The sequence below is a fragment of the Penaeus monodon genome, chromosome 17 (genome assembly GCF_015228065.2).
Source record: "Penaeus monodon isolate SGIC_2016 chromosome 17, NSTDA_Pmon_1, whole genome shotgun sequence".
Taxonomy (NCBI): Eukaryota; Metazoa; Arthropoda; class Malacostraca; order Decapoda; family Penaeidae; genus Penaeus; species Penaeus monodon.
The window spans coordinates 37247323-37272322 of NC_051402.1; the positions used below are offsets into that span (position 1 = coordinate 37247323).

The 25000-nt window shown below is 38.8% G+C and overlaps 2 protein-coding genes across 2 annotated transcripts in view; one reads left to right on the top strand and one right to left on the bottom strand.

The window, feature by feature from the left end:
• LOC119583721 (sodium bicarbonate transporter-like protein 11) overlaps positions 1-6173 on the top strand; it is a gene marked incomplete in the record, with an annotated part of 147230 nt that extends 141057 nt beyond the window's left edge. Inside the window, 1 exon segment of the mRNA XM_037932372.1 lies at positions 1-6173. This exon segment is cut by the window's left edge and continues 195 nt beyond it.
• Positions 6174-10492: 4319 nt separating this feature from the next.
• Positions 10493-25000, bottom strand: part of LOC119583723 (tudor domain-containing protein 7-like) — a 35868-nt gene continuing 21360 nt past the window's right edge. The window contains exons 9-23 of the mRNA XM_037932374.1: positions 24693-24943; positions 23861-24056; positions 22940-23087; positions 22721-22824; positions 22371-22598; positions 21968-22082; positions 21601-21728; positions 18969-19073; positions 16911-17021; positions 16497-16612; positions 16254-16363; positions 14945-15096; positions 14548-14696; positions 13522-13670; positions 10493-12511 (exon numbers count right to left, since the gene is read on the bottom strand). Coding sequence (XP_037788302.1) covers positions 12282-12511; positions 13522-13670; positions 14548-14696; positions 14945-15096; positions 16254-16363; positions 16497-16612; positions 16911-17021; positions 18969-19073; positions 21601-21728; positions 21968-22082; positions 22371-22598; positions 22721-22824; positions 22940-23087; positions 23861-24056; positions 24693-24943 — 2292 coding nt within the window. The 3' untranslated portion in view covers positions 10493-12281. The remainder of the gene's footprint in view (positions 12512-13521; positions 13671-14547; positions 14697-14944; positions 15097-16253; positions 16364-16496; positions 16613-16910; positions 17022-18968; positions 19074-21600; positions 21729-21967; positions 22083-22370; positions 22599-22720; positions 22825-22939; positions 23088-23860; positions 24057-24692; positions 24944-25000) is intronic.

Consider the following 25000-nt stretch of genomic DNA (forward strand, 5'->3'; position numbering starts at 1 on the left):
TAAGTGGTTAGCGGACATAGTAGTCTTTGGGTGTAGCTCACTAGTGCATAATACAGTTTGTACGCAATGCATAGCCTGTTTCCGTAGATACTAAGTTTTATGAAGACTTTTATGTGGTGTGACTGGTGGACAAGAGAAGCCTACGCTGAGGCGCGGGCGTAATAAATATGCAAAACTGACACATGAGCCACTCGACGCACGCGAGGCCACCCACGCTGTCCGCAAGACCGGATGCAATCTACCTTTCTCTCCTGGGCATGGCGGGTGACCTTGTGCTATTGCAGAGTGGATTATTCATGCAAATAATATGGATAAACTCTTCTTGAGACTTACAAGTGTACTAGTAATGCGCACAAACATGTTACGGCCTCACTTCGGGTTGCTGCCGCTGTGTGAGGGGGACTCACACTCCCGCCTGCAGCCACTGCGTGCGAGGCTTGTTATGCAGGTAGCAGTAGGGGTTGGGTTTCAGACGTGTGCGCAGCGCCCGAACGTGTCGCTGTTGAAGCCAGGGGCCCCATCAACCCGGGAATATCGAAGCCTTTGGGCCCACCACCCGGCACTGCTAAAGCATATCCCGGGACTGGTGAAGCCATGGGCACCCCATTAACCCAGCACCATTGAAGTAAAGGGCTTCACCATTCTAGGAATGTTGAAGCTGGGATCCACCACCTGGGACTGTTGAAGCCAGGAGCCTCTCGAGACTCGCTGGTCTGTGCGCCCTCTGACCACTTCTTCCTACCTCCCTCCCCCCTCCCTCCCCTCCCTCCCTGCCCACACTCACACCATAACCCCGGCACCCCTACCCAGTGACACTCCTTCGCCAGTTTCTCCTGACACCCGATGCCCTCCCTGAGTGCCAAAGCGGCCCCCCCTCCCCCCGGAGTAGGCAGCCTCCCTGCTTGCTCTCTGTACAGTACTAGCTAAGATGATCACGGGCTCCTGCAGGTTGCTCGCGTAAAGTCTAGATCCCATGGATCCTGCTAAATGTGTTGAGCCTCGACTATGACATAGCTATGACGCAACTGTGAGAAGTTATGCCATACCTGTGATGTAGCCCCGGCACACAGTGGGGGGCGCCCCCACCCTCTTCCATCTGCTCAATACTTCTAGCCCTTTCTTCGGTTTTATTATGCCCTCACCCTCGTCCTCACTTGTTTTATTGGTTTCATTGTCCCATTTTCCGATTTTGTTTTTAATTGTTTCCCTTTTTTGGATTATGTCATATTCCCGCTCTCCCTTCACTCGTCTTGGGTGCGTCTCACTTCGAGTGATGTGTCCTGTCATCCCAGTGTTACCAGATTACATGATACCTTCCTCACATGCTACATTTCCCACATATTACATCACCTGTACACGTAAATCCTGCACACTACATGCAACCCCTACTTATGCTGTACGCCACACTGTTCTCCCATACAAACTATCCTCCCATACATCCTCCCAGAATCCAGTGCTAACCATGCATATAAGAACATTCAACATAGCTCTGTACATCCTCCACACTCCTTTTGTTCCTTCTGGCAGATCACATAACTCTTCTACATTTTCCTCATTTACAGAAACCTTTCTGTATACCAAGAACACGCAATTAGAGTTCCCACTTCTCGGTCTCTGTTGAACACTGTTCCTTGTTTTTTTTTCGTACTACAGGATGACTGTACATGTCTTTCAAGTGTCTTGTTTAGCCTTTGTTCACCGACATCCTATGTTACCTTTGTGTTGATTTTCTCACTTCTCGTGGCTTGATTTTCCTTCTCTTTCTTCCCTTCTTTCTTTACTCTTTTCTTATTTCTCCTCATGTAGAGGTTTGATCCTTCTTGAAATTTGCACATCTTGTGTAAAGTCTTAGGTTGGGGCAGCAGTCGCCAACTAGTTTTATTTTCCTCAAAGGAAAATCGTTCTTTGAGTGTTTTAGTAGTTTAGTTTTAATGGTGGTAAAGTGTAATCTTATATTCGCACTTTTTTGTGCATTATATATCACAGACTTGAGTTAACATTATTACATATAGTCCAGGAATACTAATTAGATCTAACGTACTTTTTAAGTTGATTTAGGCTTATTTTCTTGTTACATTGTTAACACGCTCCAATTTCCTGCTTTGAATGTGTCGTCACCAATGCACTGTCTTTGATAGCTTAGGATTGGAATACACCCTGATATTCTTGACAGCACAGTGTACACCAGCATTAAATGATGCCTCTTAGTCATATATAGCTCTACTACACGCCTTGCGGATCAGATCCGCACATTAATTAAACAGCCACACACAGTTACACTGCAGGTATGCTGCAAGACCATTATATACCACGTGTACAGTTAGTGGTATATAACATTTCAGTTTTGTTGAACTTTTTTCACATGTGAAAGTTCTGACACGTCTTGGCACACACAAAGAACACAGATGACCTGTTTCTACACAGCAATACCACACTTGGCACTGCCCCACAGCGAGTTACTGCACTACACTGTCTCGCCATACTAGGACAGTGCGTCACTGCACCACAAAGCATCACCTCACGACACAGTCTACACTTTGCTTTAGTGCACCACACTGCCTCAACACACCACACGTGCATGTTGTCTATAACATGCTTTTCCTCTGACATGCATATGTGACACTCTCACCTCGTCCTATCTTCCCCTTCCCTTTCCCCTTCCCCTTCCTATTCCTCCGTCGTGACACCAATATCCTTCCGTGCCCTATTCTTTCATTCTTGCCCATTATCATAATGGTCCTCCCCTCTTCCTTGCGTTCCCCTCTGCCATGAGACAGTGTGTAGGCCTGGTACCTCTCTCTCCACCCGTGTTGACCAAGCAACGGGTGGGCAGCATGGGTCCCACGGTAATACATCTAGACGCACCTTCATATACGCACACGTGAGAACACAGTGAGTATGTGTGAACTCCAGCTGGGCCTACGGGCTGGCCTCATGGGTGACCCGTGTACACTTAGGGTTGTGGCTTGTGAAGCCTCGTGTAAGTACGGCCATGATAAAGCAATCAACCCCGACTAGTTTGCATATGCCAAGCTACATTTATATTGGATGAAAGACCGCCTGGAGTGTCCCACGCTCGCCATGAGTTACTGCAGCTGGTTCCATGTAGCTTGACATATTCCAGCCTCTAACATTACGCTGCTGATCCCACTCAGGGGGTTTTCAGCAAATAAAAATGTATTTTTGCATAGGTAAAAGTGTGTAAAGTTGAGGAGCGAGACTGGGCGTGGTGTCGCGCGGGGAAGGTGTGAGCGTGAGGCCGTACGCTGTTGGCTGTAGTTGCGGCAGTGCCTGCCATGCCCTGCTGTGCCCTGCTGTGCCCCACCTTCCCCGCCCGCCACTGTAGCGTTGTTACTGGTGGCTTCTGGCCCCGTCATGACCTGGCATGGCTTTGCCTTGGCTCTTCATGACTTGCCATAACTCAATCATGGCCTTGCTATGAAGTGTTATGACTTTCATGACCTGGCATAGCCCCATCATGACATGTCATGGACCTGTCATGACCTGTTATGGTATTGTCATGGCCTGTCTTGACATTCATGATAATGTCATGGACCTGTCATGACCCGTCATGGCCCCGACAATAATGTCAATAACTGTGTGTACAAACCCAGTCTGCATAACTCCAGAGTTTAGTTTCATAGCCAGTGTTGAAATATATCATAGTTAATATTATCATAGAGCATTATACAGTATATTTGATAAATAGGCTCTAGTTTTGTGATTATACAGTTTTTCTTTGAGCAGACCTAAAATGTGTATGATTTTTGTTGCTAAGTTAATACCGACTGAGTAAATGGCAGCCTAAGAACCGTGTGAAGGAGATAATGTTTGTAAACATTGTTATTTTTTACCTGCTATTGGTTATGCAGCCGTCTGTTATTATATTCACCACCCGTGTAGCCACTCTGAACCAAGACTCTTTATAATCACATTACTATCTTGGTCGCTCGCAAAGGCACGACCAGCCTGGTGTGACCCCAGTGACCCTGTGCACGGAACACGCCAACAAATGGAGATCGCGGGCGTCTGCGGTCTCAGTGCCATGTACGTATAACAGTTAATAGATAAAAGAAGAAATTGTGTCTTGTTGGTTATCATAACACATTAGAGAGAGAGATAAGTTGCACACATACACACTCCTTCACTGGCTGGCAGATCACCTGCAGCTTGAGAACGAAGGGCTGTAAATGTTCTGCTGACGGTACAGTTCTCACGACCATCTTTCCTCGTAAAGATGATTACAGTGTACTTCAGAGAAGAAAACATGTTTCATTCATTCCAGTAGATGAACTTTGTGAATAACTTAAATCAGAATTTAATTCCCGATGCAGCGATTGCGCCGAAATACCTGCTGAGTACTGTACTGTCTCACAGCCCCCAAATGGCACCTGGACATGTGGGTTCCCGTGCGTGCGAGCGACCATTCTGTATCTTCACTTTTTCTAACACGTAGACTAGTCAGGCAGGCTCCTGAACTAACTACCAACTCGACCCAGCCCTCCATCACTGGCCTGTGCCCGGGCATCCCGCGCCGTCCCGTGCCCCCTTGTTCGTCCACACGATGTCCGCCACTGCGACCTGGCGCGATCGCCGCACCGCGGAGATGAAGTTAAAGCAGTGTGAACATGTGCTACGGTTGTGAACAATGAAAGTCTGACCTTGCAAAGGCATGTGCACATGAAACGAGGGAAGGACATCGTGGGCCGGGAGCCGGGACCTTGTGCGGACGGGGACGGCGAGGACCGGGACCTTGGGCGCTGGCCAATTTTCTTGCTGTCCTGACCGTGTCCTAATTGTACAACGCTGATGTTAATGTCGTCACAAAAACTTTATGAAAAATAATCTAGTGATGGCATTAACCAGTGTTAATAAAAAAAACACGCAAGTCTAATTGCTTGGTCCGTGGTTCGACTGAAGGAGCAAGTTTAGCGCGGAATCCAACCACGCCGTCTGTGAGCGGGTACACGTCAAGCCCCGGGTGACTCTCAGGACCAGCAAGGCCGACTTACGCAGCAGAGGAAGCAGCGGAGCAGAGGACAACACACTTTTAGAATGTGGTCAAGGCTGCGGCAACTTTTTTCTCGCCTACGTTTTCTCCTTGTCTATATTGTTACTAACAGGTCAGTGCTCCCGCCACGCTCACGCCGACAGACACTCACACACACCCGGTCACTCTGCAACTCCATAGTCTAGACGTTGTCAGTTACTGCTGTGGGTGCAGGACTATTCACCCATGCCCTTGTGTCTGCGTGTGGGCGTGCCAGGACGATGGTTGTTGTGGTGTGGGACAGAACTGCTCAGCGACACACCTGACAGCGTCTCCTTCCTGCGCCGCTGATGTTGACGAGATCTTAACAGCTCTTAACCTCCTCCTCCACAGTTCGCATCTCTGTTGATAGATCTGTAATACAGTATTATTCTATGAGAGTCTGCATATGAATAGTATAAGTCCTCCTCTGTGACAAGATTCATATAAATCAAATAATTATCAAATATAATCAAAACTTAACTTTCTACTTACCGTTACATTTGAATTGTTGAGAGATATTTACTATGCATTGTTCTAATAGGTAGAGTGAATTTTATCCTCCCTGTTCTCAGCATTCCTAAAGTAATAAGAGTAACTGTGTAAGTGTGGTTTAGAAACTTGAATTGCTGCAATGATTTATCATTAGCTAAACCTTCTATGTCTGTTATCCCTGCCATAAGCACAGTGTTTATAATGGTGTAAATGATAATCAGATTTCAATCAAATCACAGTATTTTATACTACATATTATTTACCATTAAGACAAATCATTAATGTAAGTATTCCCCCTTGCATGTAATAAAAGTGCACTTCAAGTAAATCAAAAATGCAGGTTGGTCACTTAAATTCAAAACCTAGTGGAAAATGATAAATAATAATCCATATTCTAAAGAACATAGCTCAAAAATGTTAGTGACGTAATCATACAGGACCCCCCTTGATGCCGCAGTGAGAGGTTACGTCATCAACCTCACCAAGAACAACTGTGTGAGACAAGCTGGAACATATGGTCGTGCGGCAGGACGGAGATCTGCTTCTCGTTTGTAGCAGTCCTGAACCACCCCGCATTATTATACATGAATATTGTTATCAAAATATATTGTTCTTATGTACAAAGTGTGAAATAAAAGTTTTACACGAACGGAGTCGTTTCTATGCCGACAGGGAAGTGAAAACCTTGTGTAATGTGAAACCAACTACATCAAGCAGCTTGTTATAATACCAAATACTGATTTTTTTATGGCTACTCCCATTCCCATTATCCAGTAAGAAACTAACATTACTGACTCTAGAAATCTTCCAAACTGAAGCCGCAGCCCTTCCGAATAACAGGTGGCGCTAAAGACGTGGGTATGCGCAGGCAAGAACACGCAGAGGTAAGGACACTGTAATCCACGTAAGATACGGGTACGTAACAGATTATCTAATCTTGTGGCATCGGGGAAAATTCCAGGAGCACGTTTCAGTTTCCAAAAGATACTGTAGGGCTTTTCACTATAATCAGGGGATCTGTTATTTTGATATCCGGCGCATACCTAAACTTTTAAGCATTTAAGAACGGTTTTTTCTCTGCGACTAACTACCGGTACACAAGGCGTGTATTTTTGCGTTTCATAATGCAATAAATGAAACCACTGAACACAGTGACATTGGGTACAAGACAGCATATTGGAATAAACATTCTAGTTCATTAGACTATCGTAGTCTTTGGTGTAGAGAATGTAGGAGAATTCCATTTGCCTTAATGACTGCTACGTTACGATAAAGGCAATATCGGCCATCTTGCTTTGGCCGATATTGCCTGGATAATTAACAGAATTAGTGAAACGGAAAGTATGAAACGAGAGAAAATGTCAATGGTAAGATGTCACTACATGGGGCTGTGGCTTCAGTTTGGTAGATTTCCAGAATCAGTACAAGTGTGTTATCAATGTAATCATGACTGTGCATACCGCTGTAAAAACAAACACACACACACACACACACACACATACATACATACATACATACATACATACATACATACACACACACACACACACACACACACACACACACACACACACACACACACACACACACACACACACACACACACACACACACAACATATTCATAGTTATTAATCACTTCATATACCTGCACCCCTTCCCTTCCCTTCTCCGTCTCCCGTGCCAGCAGAAGGGCCGCTGTGTCATCTACGCTATGCCGAGCGATAGTACGGTCTCCATGAGCTTCGTGTCCGCCTCACAAGGAACTGTTTGACCCTGTGTAAGTGCCTATAGCCTATGAAAAGACTATGTTATTTCTTTGAATGTCTACGATATAACTAAATGTCTAATTTTATTTGTGCCTCACTTAGGGGGCCAGCAGTACCTTTCCCTGATGCATAGGCGAGAGTTTTCTCATTGGCTCTTGGACGGACAAGCATACGTCGTGGGACTCTTTGATCATTGTATTTCGATCTCTTTACGTCGCGGGTCAGTGATGCTTAAACAGTTGTCTGACTGGTATGCAAAGGCATTCGATACTCTTATTATATATAATATTCATCATATATTTGATTATTTATTTCATGTTATTATTGTTGTTGTTATTATTGTTTTTGTTGTTATTAGTATCATAATGATAGTCATTGCGGCGATAATTATCAATATTATAATTATCATTAGTGTTATTATTATTGTTATGATTCTTATAATCAACACTATACGTTATAGTTATTATTATCATAATTGTTATTATTTTCATTATTGTCAATATTATCATTATTACTATCGCCATCATCATTTAGATCATTGTTGTTTTTATTGTTACTGTTATATGCGTTACCATTATTTATTTTTTCTCATTAATGTAATGATGTTATTCAAATATTTTATTCGATTCTATTTTATTCTATTATTAATTTTTAATACTTTTTCTCTTTATATATTTTTTTCTTTTTTAGTTTATTTCGTTTTATTCTAATTTAGCTTAATCTGTTTCATTCTTTATTTTTACGTTTTACATTTCTTATTGCTTTTTATTTTTAATTTGTACCTTTTTCACAAAGTTTTCATTATCATAATTTTCGTAATTCTTTTTATTTTAATTCAATAATCTTGTTTGTGCATTATAAATATATTTTTTTCTATTCTTCTATTTTACTGTTTTATTTTATTGTTTTTTGTTTCTTTTTTACATTTTATCGTATTCCTTCATTATTACATTTTATTATTTTATGCAACTTTTTCTATTTTATTTTTCATGTATCTATTTGATTTTTTATTTTAAATTTTATTTTATTAAAATGTGCTTATTTTATTGTATTTTGCTAAGTTATTATTCGGACGTATTATTTTATTAACTTGAGTAATAAGCTATTAGATAAAAGATAACAAAATCACAATACAGCACAGTCTATAGTCTGTCAATTTTCTACGATTATTAAGTACGTATTCGAGACGAATTCCAGCCAGGCACATGTGGGTGTTTTGCGGGTGCGTTTTTTTTATGTATCTGTGTATATCAGTGTGTTTTATACTTATGATCTTTCTTCTTAACTAGTAGTCGAATACTTTGCTCATGGTCAAACTGAATTTAACTTTTAGAGGCAAAATATAAAGTCAGAATCAGTAGCTTGGCAACAGCTCCACTTACCCAAAAAATGTTGTTCTTGTAACTCTAGCAAAAAAACAGAAATTCAATACCTCTGGGACTATATCATGAAGCATCTATTTAGGACATCAATATTCAGCGAAATATTTGGCACCCCATACCATTAGCTACATCATTCGTCCTACTAGTACAGGCAACGTGATAAAATGACATTAAAACAGAGATTGACGTAAAGTTAAAATAGACTATATTATCGAGATATCCATTTTTAGTCGTTTTCTAATCAAATGACAGTAGCGTTGATATATTTTAAGTCCAGCGCACTTTATTTTTCTAATAACCGCTCCACTAATAAAGAGCGCATGAACAGCTCTCTCTGCGACAGTCCTGAGGAAGGCATCTGAATAACAATTTCACAATTAACACGTTTGTGTTTTCCCGATATAGATCTCCGATTGAATACAAAATTTACCTTTATTTATTTATTGAAAGGTTTCTGCTGCGTCAACATCTAAGGAATTCAAAATGCAGCGATTGGGTAGGGCTTGGGGCCGAAACCCCCAAGTATACTCTCCGATCCCTTGCTCGTTGTTAGCTCATCTTTACCAATATCGTCACAATACTTTACCATAATGCTGTGTAACTTTTGATGCCTCGCACATTTGTTTGTTTTGTCCATTGACCATTCTGGAAGTCCACAAACATTGCCTAATTGAGCAAAAAACTTTACCTGGGGGCTTTGCTCCAAGCTTCTATCCTATCGCCACGTTTTGCATACGCCACTAATGACCTTAGATATTGAGGAGGCAGAAATTTTTTAGTAAATATATATATATATATATATATATATATATATATATATATATATATATATGATTATGATTATGACTATGACTATATATATATATATGATTATGATTATGACTGACTATATACACAATCATTATGATTATGACTGACTATATACACAGTCATTATGATTATGACTGACTATATACACAATCATTATGATTATGACTATATACACAATCATTATGATTATGACTACTATATACACAATCATTATGATTATGACTGACTATATACACAGTCATTATGATTATGACTGACTATATACACAGTCATTATGATTATGACATTATGATTATGACTGACTATATGCACAATCATTATGATTATGACTGACTATATACACAATCATTATGATAAAGTTTTGTGGTGAAAAGGGTAAAATGAGTTAAATATTAGGATGAGTGGACAGAGGGGAATGAAGAAAAGAAAGAAAATGAAAGGGGGAGAGGAAAAGACCAAGCAAAATTTGTTGAGGCGAGGGGCAAAGGCCCTGCATTGGGCCTCAATCTCCGTCTTCTAAGCCACCTCCCCCCTCCTTTCCACGACAATAAGGAGCGAGGGATTGGAAGGGGCAAAATTTACATGAATTCATATTTTTTTTTAAAGCTCTCAAATATAACCTCTTAAAGGAATATTATGTATAAACTGCAAGACATGTGAATTTATAATTGCCAGTAATCTTTCCACTGAATTTGGTTAATGGTTTCTTGTCATCTTTTGGAGAACCATAAAGTGTCTATCTTGCTGTTTTTCTAGCTCTACTGCTATAGTCCTATAGAAAACAGTTTTGTTTGCTGCTTTGACACAGTTTTCAATACAAAATTTATGTAATGTGTAAAATACAATTTATAAAGAAAACTCAAAAATATTAAGATGGGATAAGATTTGCTTAGTAGTATGAAGGCAGGTATGAGCAAGACTTGATCTGTCATAAAATAGTCTGAATATTATATACCAAGGAAAGTCAACAATTAACTTGTATTTACTTAGGAAAGGAAAACAACTTGATGTTTTCTTTTAGCTTTATTATGGTTTTCCATATTGATTGGTATAAAATAAACATATGGTTGCATAAACAATTGAATCTAATCTCCAAACACAATATAATACTTTCCAACCACCTGGATTTTCATGGGTTAATATTACAAAGGAATACTGAGGTAAAATAAAATATTTAGTGTTTAAGCGTACTTACATCCTTACACATTTATAGAGAACACAGATAAACAAGAAACTGTTATTCTGTCCTGAGAAACAACAGAAAATAAGATAAAATGAAAACTCTTTGGTGAATAAGTCATTAACTAAAGTAGCTTTTTTTTTTTTTTTTATCTCGCATATATTTCATTCCAAATACACATACCATTTTAAATAAATTATGGATTGTTTTGAAAATAAAAGGGCTGTGATCCCAAATAGACCCACTCCAGTCTACATTAAACTCTGGCAACCAATACGGCTTGGTTTAATGGCCTAATGTGTCCCTTTGTATAATTAAGTAGAAACACATTTGGCTTCTGTCCTGGAAAGTAACCTGGGGATGCAATGACTAGGTCAAACTAGTTATATTGGTTTCTTTTTTTTCATGAGGTTGGAAAAAAGAATATGGTAAGTAGAAAGCCATATGATAATGCAATCATGTTTGAATATTAGATCGTTCCCTTTGTTTTTGGTATTTTTTATTTTATTTATATATTTTTTTTGTATGGTTTTTAAAGTTTTGTTTTTACACATTTTTTTTGGAGGTTTTATTGTCAGAACTGTTATGGGGCAATCTACATCTAGATGCCAATAAACAAGTTGAGCCCAAGCAGCCCATATTATGGTCCCCCTTGCACCATATCTGAGGTTCTCTTACAGTACATCATGCTTGCTTGCTTGCTTGCTTGCTTGCTTACTAGGGGGAAGGCAAGTAATGAGTAAATTATTCAAGAAAGAAACTATAACTTATTTAAGATATTAAAAAAAAAACAGCACAATATCCTCTCCACTTCGAAATTCTGCAGAGAAGGCTATGTCTACAAACAAGAACAGACTCCTACAATGAGCTGCTAGAACAATACTGGGAAGAACGGAACAATCACAGATATATATTGGTGATGACTTTTTCCAGCTTAAAGCTTTCATCAGCATTTCAATAAGCCTTGCTACAATATATAAAAAACAATTACAAGTCTTACTGAAATTTGCAACAATACACAAAATACATTGTTCAGATAATGTGGGGCTTACAGATCTAACTTTATCTCCATTTTACAGAACAGGAGACAGCACATGGGCTTATTTCTTTTTTATATACATGTAAGAAATGCTAAAATTTATGCTTAAAGCTGCTCAGTGAAACTATGGTTATATTCCTTTATATTGGTTATTATTTTTTTCATGATTTTTTTCCAAGACAGTAGGTGTATTAAGCATATATTAGGATATCTCATAAGCAAACTAACATAAGACATCACACAAGCAAACTGTACATGATAAATAATAAACAGTTCAAAAACTATGATGCTTACACACACAAAAAAAGGAATATTAATTTCTTTCTCAATTCAGCATGATTATACCAAAAAGACAAGGGGGGAAAAGCCCAAGAAAAAATATACTTATACAGCTAATAAAGTTCAAACTACATTTCAGCAAACCCTTTTACAAACTTTAACTTAGCTGCATAAACAATCTCTGTCAAGTGTCTATTTCTGACCCTTGAAACAATTTGCATACTTCCTGTGCATAGCTTTACCTTCTAAATACACATGCAAATACAATGTAAACAAAAGCAATTCAATACCAAAATAACCTACTGCACATGCTGTCTCACTGCTCTCCCCTCATCCACTAAAATCTGATCAATGTATACATCAAGTTTGGGGTCTGATGTGTCAATAAGTCTAAGCGAGATTACATAGCCATCACTGTCATTTGCGGATTCAATGTTTGCCACAATCGAGACAAACTCCCGGTACTCAACGAGCTCCTGGAAGCGGCAACAGTCCTCTGGGGTCCAGTCTAGGTTTGCCGCTGATATGCCTGCAAATAATCAATTTTTGTTGTTGATATAAGACTGAGGTCTCTCATGGAAAAAACTAAAATCACATACTGAAAGCATTGCAATGAAAATAAAGTTAGGTAAAGCCTGGAGGAGGATAAGGAGAAGGATAATAAGGATAAGGATGAGGCTGAGAAGGATAATAAGGATAAGGAGAAGGATAATAAGGATAAGGATAAGGATGAGGAGGAGAAGGATAATAAGGATAAGAATGAGGAAGAAGGAGAAGGTGGGGGGTGGGGGGTGAGAGGAAGGAAGGAAAGGAAGGAAAAGAAGTTAGAGGAAGAGGACAATAATAAACACAAGAGTGAATAAGAAGGAAGAGGGATGAGGATAAGGAGAAGGGAAGATGAAGAGGAAGTGAGAATGAAGAGAAAAAAATGAAGGAGAAGAGGAAAAGCAGGTGGAGGTAAATGAGGAAAAGGGGGAAAAGAAAGAGGAGGAAAAGAAAGAGGAGGAGGAGAAAAAGGAGGAGGAGGAGGAGGAGGAGGAGGAGGAGGAGAAAAAGGAGGAGGAGGAGAAAAAGAAGGAGGAGGAGAAAAAGAAGGAGGAGGAGAAAAAGAAAAAGGAGGAGGAGGAGAAAAAGGAGGAGGAGAAAAAGGAGGAGGAGAAAAAGAAGGAGGAGGAGGAGAAAAAGAAGGAGGAGGAGGAGAAAAAGAAGGAGGAGGAGGAGGAGAAAAAGAAGGAGGAGGAGGAGAAAAGGAAGGAAGAGGAGAAAAAGGAGGAGGAGGAGGATGGTAGATGAGAAGGTGGGAGGTGGTAGATGAGAAGGTGGGAGGGAGAGATGACAGCAGATAAGTGAGGCAGAGAAAAAGAAGAGAAAGATAAAGAAGAGAAATGAGTAGCACTTGTGAGGAGAGAAAGAACGAGGAGGGAAAACTAGAAAGAGCAACAAGCCCTTGTGTATAAAAAAGAAAGAAATAAGAGAGAGAAGCAAAAAAAATCAAACCTGTATATCACACAACTGCAAAAATGGCAACTTCACACTTACCACTGAGTTTTGCCTTGATTGCTTGGTATGGAAGAGCATGAAAAGCAGAGGGGAGTGGCTGGACACAGTCTCGTGTCACTATAAAGCAGTCCCCATAGTCAACAAACAATCCTGATACTATGTCACCTTGATGCATGCTCACCTGCGCTCTGCATGGAGAAAATCAAGTGTTAACCCATTGCCGACGGGTGGCATGTACGTACATGCCATGGCATGGCGGGACCATCTGCCGGGGGCACATACGCACATGCCATAGAGTATGCATGGACATGCCATGAGTTTTTATTTGTTACAATCACGGCAAAAGATTATTTTTTTGCCAGTGAAAGTGTGATTAAGTCGGTTCTGACACTTTCTCATTTTTACCATGCAACAAACAAAAAAAATGCAACAAACCGACAATTTCAACTCCATGATGCCACACACTGCTTATTTTATTCGGACTATAGACCGAATAATGATCAACTATGGAGTCTATATAACAACAAAAATACCCTTCAGTCTCGATTTATCAGGAAGTTTGGCAAGTAGAGACTGTAAAAAATAATGAAAATTGAAAATACAACATATCTTCGTAGTATTACGAAGAAACGGCATGGGATGCTGGTATTTGGCATGAGTGGTCGCGCATGCTCGGGCGACGATATAAGCCCCCGGCAGCGAGGCCCAGGCCACTATGAATGCTACCCGTCAATTATGGGTTAAGAGTGTTACGTTTCTCCCCACGAAACTGTTCAAACCTGATTCTTATGCTGCAATTCTTATTCTCTGTTAATATGTGCTTATATCATGATAATTTTTCTCAGTATACTATCCTTCAAAATGGTTCAATGATGATGACAGTAAAAAAAAAAAAAGTAATAAATGATGGCTATAGGATATGGCTTACTGTGCCCCAATATTCCCCTTGCTACTCTTCCAGTCTCTTCTATGTCTATCTCCCTTCTGTCTGTTACCCTTCATTTCCACACCATTCACATGAACACTCGTGATCTTCCTCCATTAAAAATGAACCTCCTTGCATACCTGTACCAAGAATCATCATTGTGCTTGACTGCATAGAAACCTCCAGCCTGAAGTTCATCTAGTGTCTGAAGGTTGTTAGCATTGTTGTAGTACACATGCATCTTAGACATCAAGGCAGACAATTTCTTGGTCATTTTCCAAGATTGAACCTGAAATTAATATAATTAGCAATAGGTCAGTTAAAAATTTGACAATGCATTCTATAAAGGGGAAAGTTTATATTAAGTTACTTTTAAAATAAATCAGAATGATCAAGAACCCAATACCATCAGTAAAAAACAACAACTAAATTTCCTGCAGTCCTCCTTGAAATTCTAATAGTGATTTTCCAATGGTAAACAATTTGGTAAGACTCATCATGTGAATGCTGTAAGTACTGAATATGAACCCTACTTACAGCAAAGTTTGATGGGCTAGCAGCATAAGTTACATAAACATCGAAGTATTCGCCAACACGAGGCACCTCCATAGGAATCAGTGCCCCAGGACGGGGCGAAGTTGGGGTCGATTCATAATAACTGTTCATAGATGACGGACCCGAGTTCAGACCTATTGGGATAAATCAAGTGAGAATTCTAATAAGACAATGTTATTACACTTTCTACTCCTTAATCCTATCACACCAGGCAGTGTTTCATCAAATCATGGAGAAAAATTCACAAACTCCAACAGGCAACTTAATCCCATCATGTGCACTCTTCCCACCTGGTGAGTAGATATCTCAAAAAGCCCTGTCATGAACCAGACAATAGCCCTGGTGTGGAGTGATGCTAATATACTTCATTCTTGTCAAACTATAGTCAAAATGTGCATTATTTCCATCAGTAAACTCCAAGGCTCCAAGGAGGATGCCATTTACATGCTCTGCATACTATTCCTAGCCGACATGACCAGAGGCGCAGGTTGTATTACAGAAAATTGAATAATAATAATAATAATAATAATAAAAAAAACTGTTCCTTATTGTTATTATTCTTGCACTGAGTTATGGACTACCTAGAGAGATGATATGGAGTCTGCACAAGGAAAACAGTCTCTTACCATCTGGACAAAGTATATGAAATGACAAATATGGACATTGGAAAATGGCAAATAAGATAAAAATATTTATGCATAAAAACAGAAAATAACACTGCAAAGGGGAGGCATAGATTCTTGTCACCGCACACGATTGTTTGCCTGCGCCTTTCCTATAACTCACACACCTGTCAGAGTGGGTGCTGTATTTTGGGCCATGTGATTGCTGTAAAGCAACCAGATCCAATGGGTTAACAAATTACACAAAGGGACAAAAGACCTTTCCTATCTTTATTAGCAATTCACTAACTTTTAACTCATCTAGGGTACCCTAAATCACAGTTGGCCAAAGTATAGCTTGCTACACTGACTGTCAATTTGTGAGAATATTCTGTGCTTGTTCAGTGTTTTTTATATTAATTTTTCCATTCCTGAAGGCTTTATTATAAAAAGTCTGATTAAATCATTTTCAGCAAGTTTTGGAAGGCTGCATCTCTCCACAGCATGTGACTTTCCCATGCTATCTAGTGTGTCTCTTTGAACCTAAGTATTTGTGTGATAAGGCTTAACCTCTGGATCTGAACTCAAACCAAACTCAGGGCACCAGAGATGAACAGTTCTCTGACCAGAACTGGCTCCATTTTCTAAGAGACATTGAGAGTTTACCCCTTCCTATTGAAATCACTCACCAGAGCTGCTGGAAGTTTGACTGTTTGTAGAAGAACGCCGTGATCTTGCTCGCGAAGGGGAAAGGACTACCTCCTTATTGACGCTATTGTTATTGCTATCACCATCGTTTCTAAATGAAAGATAAATACACATCTTTGTAATATCTTTTGCTTCACTAATACCATCAATGTATATTTTTTACATTTCTTTTCACTTTAAAAAAAAAAAAAAGGTCCAATGATGTAGTAAATAAAAATTCATACCTGAAGAGACTGTTGTCTATGCTGAGTGTAGCATTTATGGACACCAACTCATTTTGAGGCTGTAAACGCTTGAATAGCTCAACCAATGGAGGACCATTACTTTTAACAGCTTGCACCTGTAGAGTAATGGGAATAAAATAAAACAAAATAAATGCAATTCTAGCATAGAAATACCCTCAAGAGAATGTTACCCTTGTTACTATTGAAAACAACAGTAACTCCTATTCTCTATTTTTTGCTTGCTGCAAAGTACAATTTATGCACATTTACATACGTTACACACACTAAGCTGAAACAGAACCTTGAAAATAAACTTAATGCTCTAAACTTTAGTAATATTACATGACATTTAAGATAACTACCAGTAAGTTGCTAACAAATTCTTATGTACACCTGAACTCATACAATACAAACCTTTAGAAGCAGAGGTGAGTCCTCCGGCAACAGCTCCATTAATCGGTGACAAGCACGTTCAGTCCATTCCAGACCAGCAGATGGTACATTGTGCAGGCGACATAAGAGGGCCTAAAGAGGTGAAAGTGTTAGCAACTGAGAATTTTAATTTCATTTCTGTTTATAATTCTTGTGTCAACACAAGCAAACTAAATTACACACAGGTTTCAAAGAGAATTATCTAAAAATTATTTTTGAAGCAAATATTTTGTTTTCTAGTATGAAAAAAATATTCCAACTTTATCAGAAACACAGCAAATGTCTAGATGTCATAATACAAATGCTCCTTGGCTCCTATATTCTTAAGGAGATATCAACACGGATCCAGGTGTCTCACGGCAAGCATATAGACCCAAAATTCGAACAGTAGTCTTCCTTGAATGGCGACTCTCCCAAGTGTGCTGCATGTTTGCACAGCCCATACAAACATGTCCACATCATCCAGATCCAAGGGGTTTAGAACCATAGAAATATGATAAAACTGGCTTGTCATGCAAGAACGTTATTCTATATGACCATTTTAGTTACTTGGCCTGAGTGGCATCAGCAAACTTTTCATGTGCCACTTTGCAGGTCTTCCAAGTATAAATGCCATAATTATGACACAGTCTTCTTTCCATTTGCAAAACAGTGAAAAAATTATGACCAAGTACACTAAAGTTAGTATCTTGAAGGCAAGTAATGTATTCATGTAAAAAAAATTAAATAAATACAAAGGAATTACTTAATTTATAAACAAGTAAATAAATTAATGAATCACTGCCTGTCTTGTTATATGATATATGTACACATTTTTTTTTTTTTCTTACATATTTACATATCAGACCACATTCATGACAAAAGAACATTGGAGACCAACAAAAACACAGGACAAACATTGGGTGGTTAATCACAAGAGGAAAATAAATGATGGACGTACCAATAGTAAGGATTATTCTGAAAAAATACACAATTTTACCAAAATTAATAACCACCACCACCACACTACAATGGCATGTACAGTGTTTTCTTTTGGCCATAAATTATTTTTTCTCTTCATCCATTCTTTTCACTTTCCCTCTTTCCATAACGCTAAACTAGGAGAGCCAAGACCTGGGACAGATTCTCAAGTGCAGCTGTGTAATGAGAAAAAACGCAATCAGCATGAAGTGTGAATCATCTCTTGTTATGCCTACAATGTTTGCTGTATTTCTAATAATGTGAAAAAAAGTTCCTAACAAGTACAAAACAGAAATATTTAGCTGCTTCTCTGCTTCAGAGTCTGTGATGATAATACCGATTCTTGGTTATCAGCCAGTGAACAACAGTATATTTAAGATATAACATGACCATGCAATCAAAACATGTTGCATGCAAATGAGTTTACATGACACTTTAACTGAACTGCAAATTTCCAAGATTATGATCATGTAAGATAGAAAGGGGAGACTCCAACAAGAAAAGAAATAAAACAAAATAAAAACTAAGGGAAATCTCTTGTACCTAAACAGCAGCCACTAATAAAAAAAAGAAAAGAAGAAAAAAAAAGATAATTGCTTTGCAAAGCAGGGAAAAGCAAGAAGCTGGCTAAGCAGCAAAATCTTTAATCTGTATTGCATCAAAGCTATTCCATAATTTTTTCATAAATACTGTAAAAGAAAAGAAAGAATTACTATGTACCTTTATTTCCTATATTCCAATTTAACAAACTAGAAAGAACTAGATATTAAAAAAACTAAGAAAAGTTCATAATTTCAAACTTGATTATCATCAAGTGCTATTATTGTGGGTCAAACTGATGGGTGACTTTGAAGGAATAATAACAAAAGAAAATAACTATGATAATAATAATAATAAAACTTACATGTGTTAGTTTTGTTTTTCTGCATAGAATGTATTTGCCTGTCCTTCCCCTTCCTCTGTTTGTTGAGGCCTCCTCCTCATCTTACCTTGGCTCTTTCATACCACATGCCTATCAGTTCACTGTCTGACATAAACAACCATTTTTGAAAAGTCATCAAAACCCTTGCAGTTGTTTACCTGATGTGGGATTTTGGTCAGACGTTCATTGACACCTTCCAGCGGCCTTAGGCTGGCGGACGGCACTCGGTCAGAGTTGCCAAAGTCCACAAACCACATCAAAACCTGTTAGTTGAGTTAAGGGGTTAGTTAGACGAGCACAAGCAGCCACACACCTAAGGCCTAATATGCAAACACCACTTTGCTGCTGCAGAGCATGGTCATACATGACTGCAGAACACCAAGAGGAAGTGCACTGGAACACACACACAGCCCATCACATGTGTCCAGCACACACAAATCATGCAGTAAACTATTACATTATCAGCACTGGGCTCCACACATACACTGATGCCCTGTGCAGACAAAGTAATATGCCTCTAACCAATACACTGCAGCAACAAACAAAGGAGTCTGATATTGGCACATGGAAATATGATAAAACTATTGTAAGCCAACTAGGCAGATGCAGTCCAGGGAAACTGTAAATACAATTAATAAATTCTATAAACATTCCACAAACACTTTCAGCATGCTTCTGTTATGAAGAAGAAATCTGATGATGTAGTTTTTTTCTTCTTTTTTTTGTTTTGTTTTGTTTTTGTTGTTCAATATAGTGAATTTGGTAATCTACTGCCACCTAATACTGGGTTAGGACAGATGGTCACAGAATGGACATGAAAGAGTACCTTGTTGGGTAGCAGAAGTCCCTTACCCTGGAGTCCGTGACACAAGAAGGGTAGAGAACAATACCATGTGAGGGGGGACGGACACAAATATGTGATACTATTCTAAACCATGCATAACTGACAGTTATAAAAAATGCTATCTGTTAATAAGTATCTAGTTTTTTAAAGACATTTTGGGTGAGAAAAAACATTGATTAGAGCCATAAGCTGTACCTGGGAGACACAGATAGTTACATTATTAGAATCTATTAAACTATTATATTACTATTGTATTTTGTACAAAAGTAATTCACCTTGATTCCTAATTGATATAAAGAAGCTATAAATAGGAGGTCCTGTGGAAAAGGTTCAATTTAGCTTAAGAACTTAATTTAGTTTCCTAACAGTGAGATAGGAAAGCAAAGAAACCCCATCAGTCCTAATGCCAAAGTCTCCTATATTATTCTCAGATACTCCATAAAACCAGCTCCCTTCCAAATTCTAACAACCCCCTCACCACAGCATGTTTTCGGCACAAGTTTCTTCATCATAAAATACCACATACTAATGAACTCTTTACTCTGTTTCTGCCTTGGTGACTCACCATAGCATCTTTCAACATATTGTTTGTGTCCTATTAAATATGTCAAGTGTTACAAAGGAAATTTTGTCTTTTTTTTTATATGCTAATCAAAATTACAAGTGATGAGTTCTATTTACAAGCCATCCTAAAGAAAAATGTAAAATATTCATGGAAATTCAATAAAAAAAAAGTAATTTTCCAAAGAACCTCCCTAATCTCAAAAAACTTTTTAAAATATATATAAATCAAAACTATTTTAAAAATTGTGACAAATCACTGTAATTCATAAGAAAATCTTAACTGCAGCAAGTCAAATGCAATATTTAGAGAAAACATAATCCTGTTTCCACTAAGACACAAGTTCCATATGCACATCGAGTCCATAAGCTCATAGATGATGTTCCAAGCCTAAACATTAAACAGTGCTAAATACAAAAAAGGAAAAAAATTATCCTACAACTTACAAAAGTATGATCTATGCAAGTATTTCAGCAAAAGTCTAATATACCAAATAGTCAACAATATCAGTGAGATTGGCAAAAGTATAGTGGTGCTTGAAGGAAAAAAGACAAATACTCAGTACGCAACTTTAATACATTTGCAAAAAGTGTAGTTAAAACAAATCGTTGTGTGATGTGGTGATAGTGTGTATGACTGTAACCAGATATAACAAAAGGATGACAGACAATGTGATGCTAAGTAAATGGTGCCTGCTAGGTTTTAGCTTGAAAAGGACCAATCATTTTTAAAATATACTCTTCCAGTATCTTAACCTTCCAGAAATAACATCAGATTGATTAAAAATCAGCTTAAAAGTTTCTTGTATTTGTTTCAAGTGTTGTGGATAACAGTGTGATGCATAAGAGCTATCAGGCTTAGCACTAGTTAAAGAAATATGTGCCCAATGCAATGTGCACATTTCTCAAGATGCAGGCAAGCATGTCAAGTTCATATTAAGAGCTATTTTGCAGTTTCAAAAGACATGTTTAATCATTCTTTATGTCAACTGACCTTTATGACAATAAATGTATAAAAATTATATACCTCCTCTAAGGGTTACATGAACAACTAACAGATTGGAAGTTTCATATGAAAAAGTAAATTGTATCTATATTAACCTCCAGCTAAAAGAATACTAAATTCTTAAATCAGGAAATCTGCCCTTATCCCTCTCCTATATGTTTATTACTGACAAACAATGTATTATGTATAACTATTTAAGATACATATTTCAACATCCAAGAAAAAAAGGCACCCACACTAGGCTTAAATTCTGAGATCCACTAAAATTCTAACACACTATCACTCTTCTTATCTGACTATCCTAACCAGCACTCCCCCACTCAAGCCACACCAAAGCAAAACTGTAAATATACACAAGGCTGGTCCAATATCCCCTTACCTTGCCATCTGGATCGACACTGCTTCGAGGTGCTGCACGGTACCACTGGCCATCTTCGGAGAACTGGGCCAGGTAAAGGCGGGTTGGGTCTATCTTCACATCTTCTCCCAGCATCTCTTCGGTTCGACCTTGAGAAAAGACTCTAGTTATTAAGAACATAAATAGTGTAGCCTTTTATTCTGCAAATTTAGTCTCTAAATTTGCATAAATCTCAAGTTCCTGATCATTACAAGTTCCAGGCATCATGATTTAATTTTCAAACTATTATGAATATTAATATTCTAAGCCAATACCATACCAAGACATTGAAAAATAACTATACCTGTACGCCATCATTTCCTTTAATGAAATTACTATTGTTTGAAACCTGACTCTTCTTGCATCTCTAGAGTTCTCAGCGCTGAAGTCTCTGTCTCAATCTGAACATAAATATCTCCACTAGAGGTGACATGCATCACATACACCTCTGCTACACCACCAACCTGAGTTTAAAAAAGAGGGAGCTGGTGTAATTATATGCCAGAAGTATAATGAAGTTGATAAACTGTGGGGATATTGGAAGTCATACTATTATCACAGTTAGCCAACCTCTACTTGATATATTCAGATAAAATATCTACTATCTATTAAACACACAAAAAAGTTCAAGATGAACTCAAGGAAATATACATTTCTATTTTCAAACATATCCTGAAATCTTTGGAGCCTTGAAAATCTCTACCCTGTAACAGTGTTCAACAGATCATAAAAAAATTCCATTTTAATTGTACCTGGGGAAGAGTTGGCTCCACGAAGTTGAGGTCAAGCTGCTGTGACACTTTCTCATTAATGTTGATGTCTTCCTCTGTAGCTGTATTGAAGAGGATAAGAGAGATGTTGTCTTGGCGAGAGACCACCTGCCCAACAAGAGTCTGACCAAGGGCTAAGGTTTGTAGGAGATTTAGGGCAGACTGATCTTTTCCTCCATACTCCAAGCCTGCTAGTGCACAAGATACACTCTGCAATGGCAAAAAAATCAAAGAATTATTTACAAAGCAACATCAAACTGTATGACGGAAAATGTGAAAATGTTGTCTAGTCAGTCTGATAGAAATTTGTTACAAATCTTTCTAAAGATTACCTGTGCTGGAAGATTACAGAAATTCTTATGAAGGTTGTGGATTAATGAGAGTGACAGCTGTTCTTCATCTCCATGATCTATGAAGAGAACTGTCACCTGGTCACCTTGAGGGGGAAAAAAGGAGACATGAGTTTAAAATGCTCAATAGAAAGTTAACAATATCAGGCACTATCAAAAGCATGGGCAATGTACAAACAAAAGAAACCACATCACTCTTACCATTAACAGACAAAACCTGGACTCTAAACCAAGACTCATCATAACTGGCAGCATAGACTTTTCCAGCAATGGTTTCCGACACAGGAGAAAGGTTCTTATCCTCCATATAATACAGTTCCATGTCAGTTACCAAGTCATCATAGGCATTCTGTCAGATATGAAAAAAATATGATATGGTAAACAAAATGAAAGATAATAATATATATCAATGCCAGTAGATAATAAGAACAAGCAGGTAAAGACAGAGGTAAGCAAGTACTACTGATAATGGGACTGAAGAAGGTTGTACTGACAGATATAGTAAATACAATTTGAAAAAGGGAAGGAGGGACAGAAACAGAAACACTGCTGATGGAGGAAAGAGGTGAGAAAAAGGAGAAAAAGGAGAAAGAAGAAAGGAAGATAAAGGAAGAGAAACAAAAAACAGGAGGGAGAAAAAAGGGTAAGGAAAAAAAAGGAGAAGGACGGGGAAGGAAGGGGAAGGAAAGGAAGGGGAGAGGAGAGGAGAAGAGGAGAGGGCTAGAGGGAATGTGGGAGGGAGGGAGGGAGGGAGGGAGGGAGGGAGAGAGAGAGAGAGAGAGAGGAGAGAGAGAGAGAGAGAGAGAGAGAGAGAGTGAGAGAGAGAGAGGAGGAGAGAGAGAGGAGCGAGTGAGAAGAGAGAGAGAGAGAGAGAGAGAGAGAGAGAGAAGGAGAGAAGGAGAGAGAGATGAGAGAGAGAGAGAGGAGAGAGAGAGAGAGAGAGAGGAGAGAGAGAGAGGAGAGAGAGAGAGAGAGAGAGAGAGAGAGAGAGGAGAGAGAGGAGAGAGAGAGAGAGAGAGAGCAGAGAGAGAGAGAGAGAGAGCAAGCAAGAGAGAGAGAGAGAGAGAGAGAGAAATTCGTTCAAGACTTTTCACTTTCAAACACATTCAAAAATCAACTTACGCTATACTGGTCGCCAATCAGACGGAACTTGATGTTGTTGAAGTCCTGGATGTAAGTGACATAGATATCCCAGTAATTTGAATTTGGCAGCTCAAGAGGAGGAATCTGAGAGGGCTCTTGCAGGCTTCCTTCTGCCTTGCCGACATGCAAATTTCCAAGAGCAGACATGACCTCAGTACTGGATACCTCTTTTCCCCTGTACAAATGAACAACACATGAATTTCCATACATCAATCTTGCACTTCTTACTCATGTCCATTAAGGAGCATGAATCATTCTGAACATACTAGCCCACTGGTCCTTCCCTACAATGATGCAACATTACATCACCTGCTGTTTAAGGGTTCTGTATATATATGTGTGTGTGTGTGTGTGTGTGTGTGTGTGTGTGTGTGTGTGTGTGTGTGTGTGTGTGTGTGTGTGTGTGTGTGTGTGTGTGTGAGAGAGAGAGAGAGAGAGAGAGAATACAAAAAATTCAGAACAGGTTGAACCATGCATATGGATACTTCCCACCCAGCACCTGAGCCTTATTCACTATGACATGATCCATCTTTTGGCATGAATTGCTAAAAAAAAAAAATAATAATAATAATAATTTCATGTTCATTTCTGTGTCCCGTCAAAAATCTTACAATCTGCATGTTGGAACAAAATACAATTTTCAAACCATAAATGCCTCAAGCAGCAATCCACATTGTCATAAATGCCATGGTAACAACTATGCTACCATTAACATCTTCAACTGCCTAGTATACATTACATACTATTATGACCAACTGCAACAATTAATACTCTAAGACCTTTGACAGGTAGCTCTCACAAAAGCACTTACTTCGGTACAAATGGCTTCCGTTCAATATATTCTTTCTTCTGATATTGCAGCTCCTGATGCTGTTGTCGTGGTTGTTGTTGCTGCTGCACTAGTTGCTGTTGTTGTCGTTCATTTCCAATATGTTGACAGAACTCATCATATACCTGAGAGGCTTCAGCAGAGGGCTGTCTCAGTGGCTGGGGCTTTGCACAAAGATGCTGATCCAGGTAGTTTGGCACAGATGTATTGCGAGGTGCCTTGGTCTCATTCTTCTGGCCAAAGAAATATATATCCATGACATATTATAAAAGAAATTCATTTATGGGTAA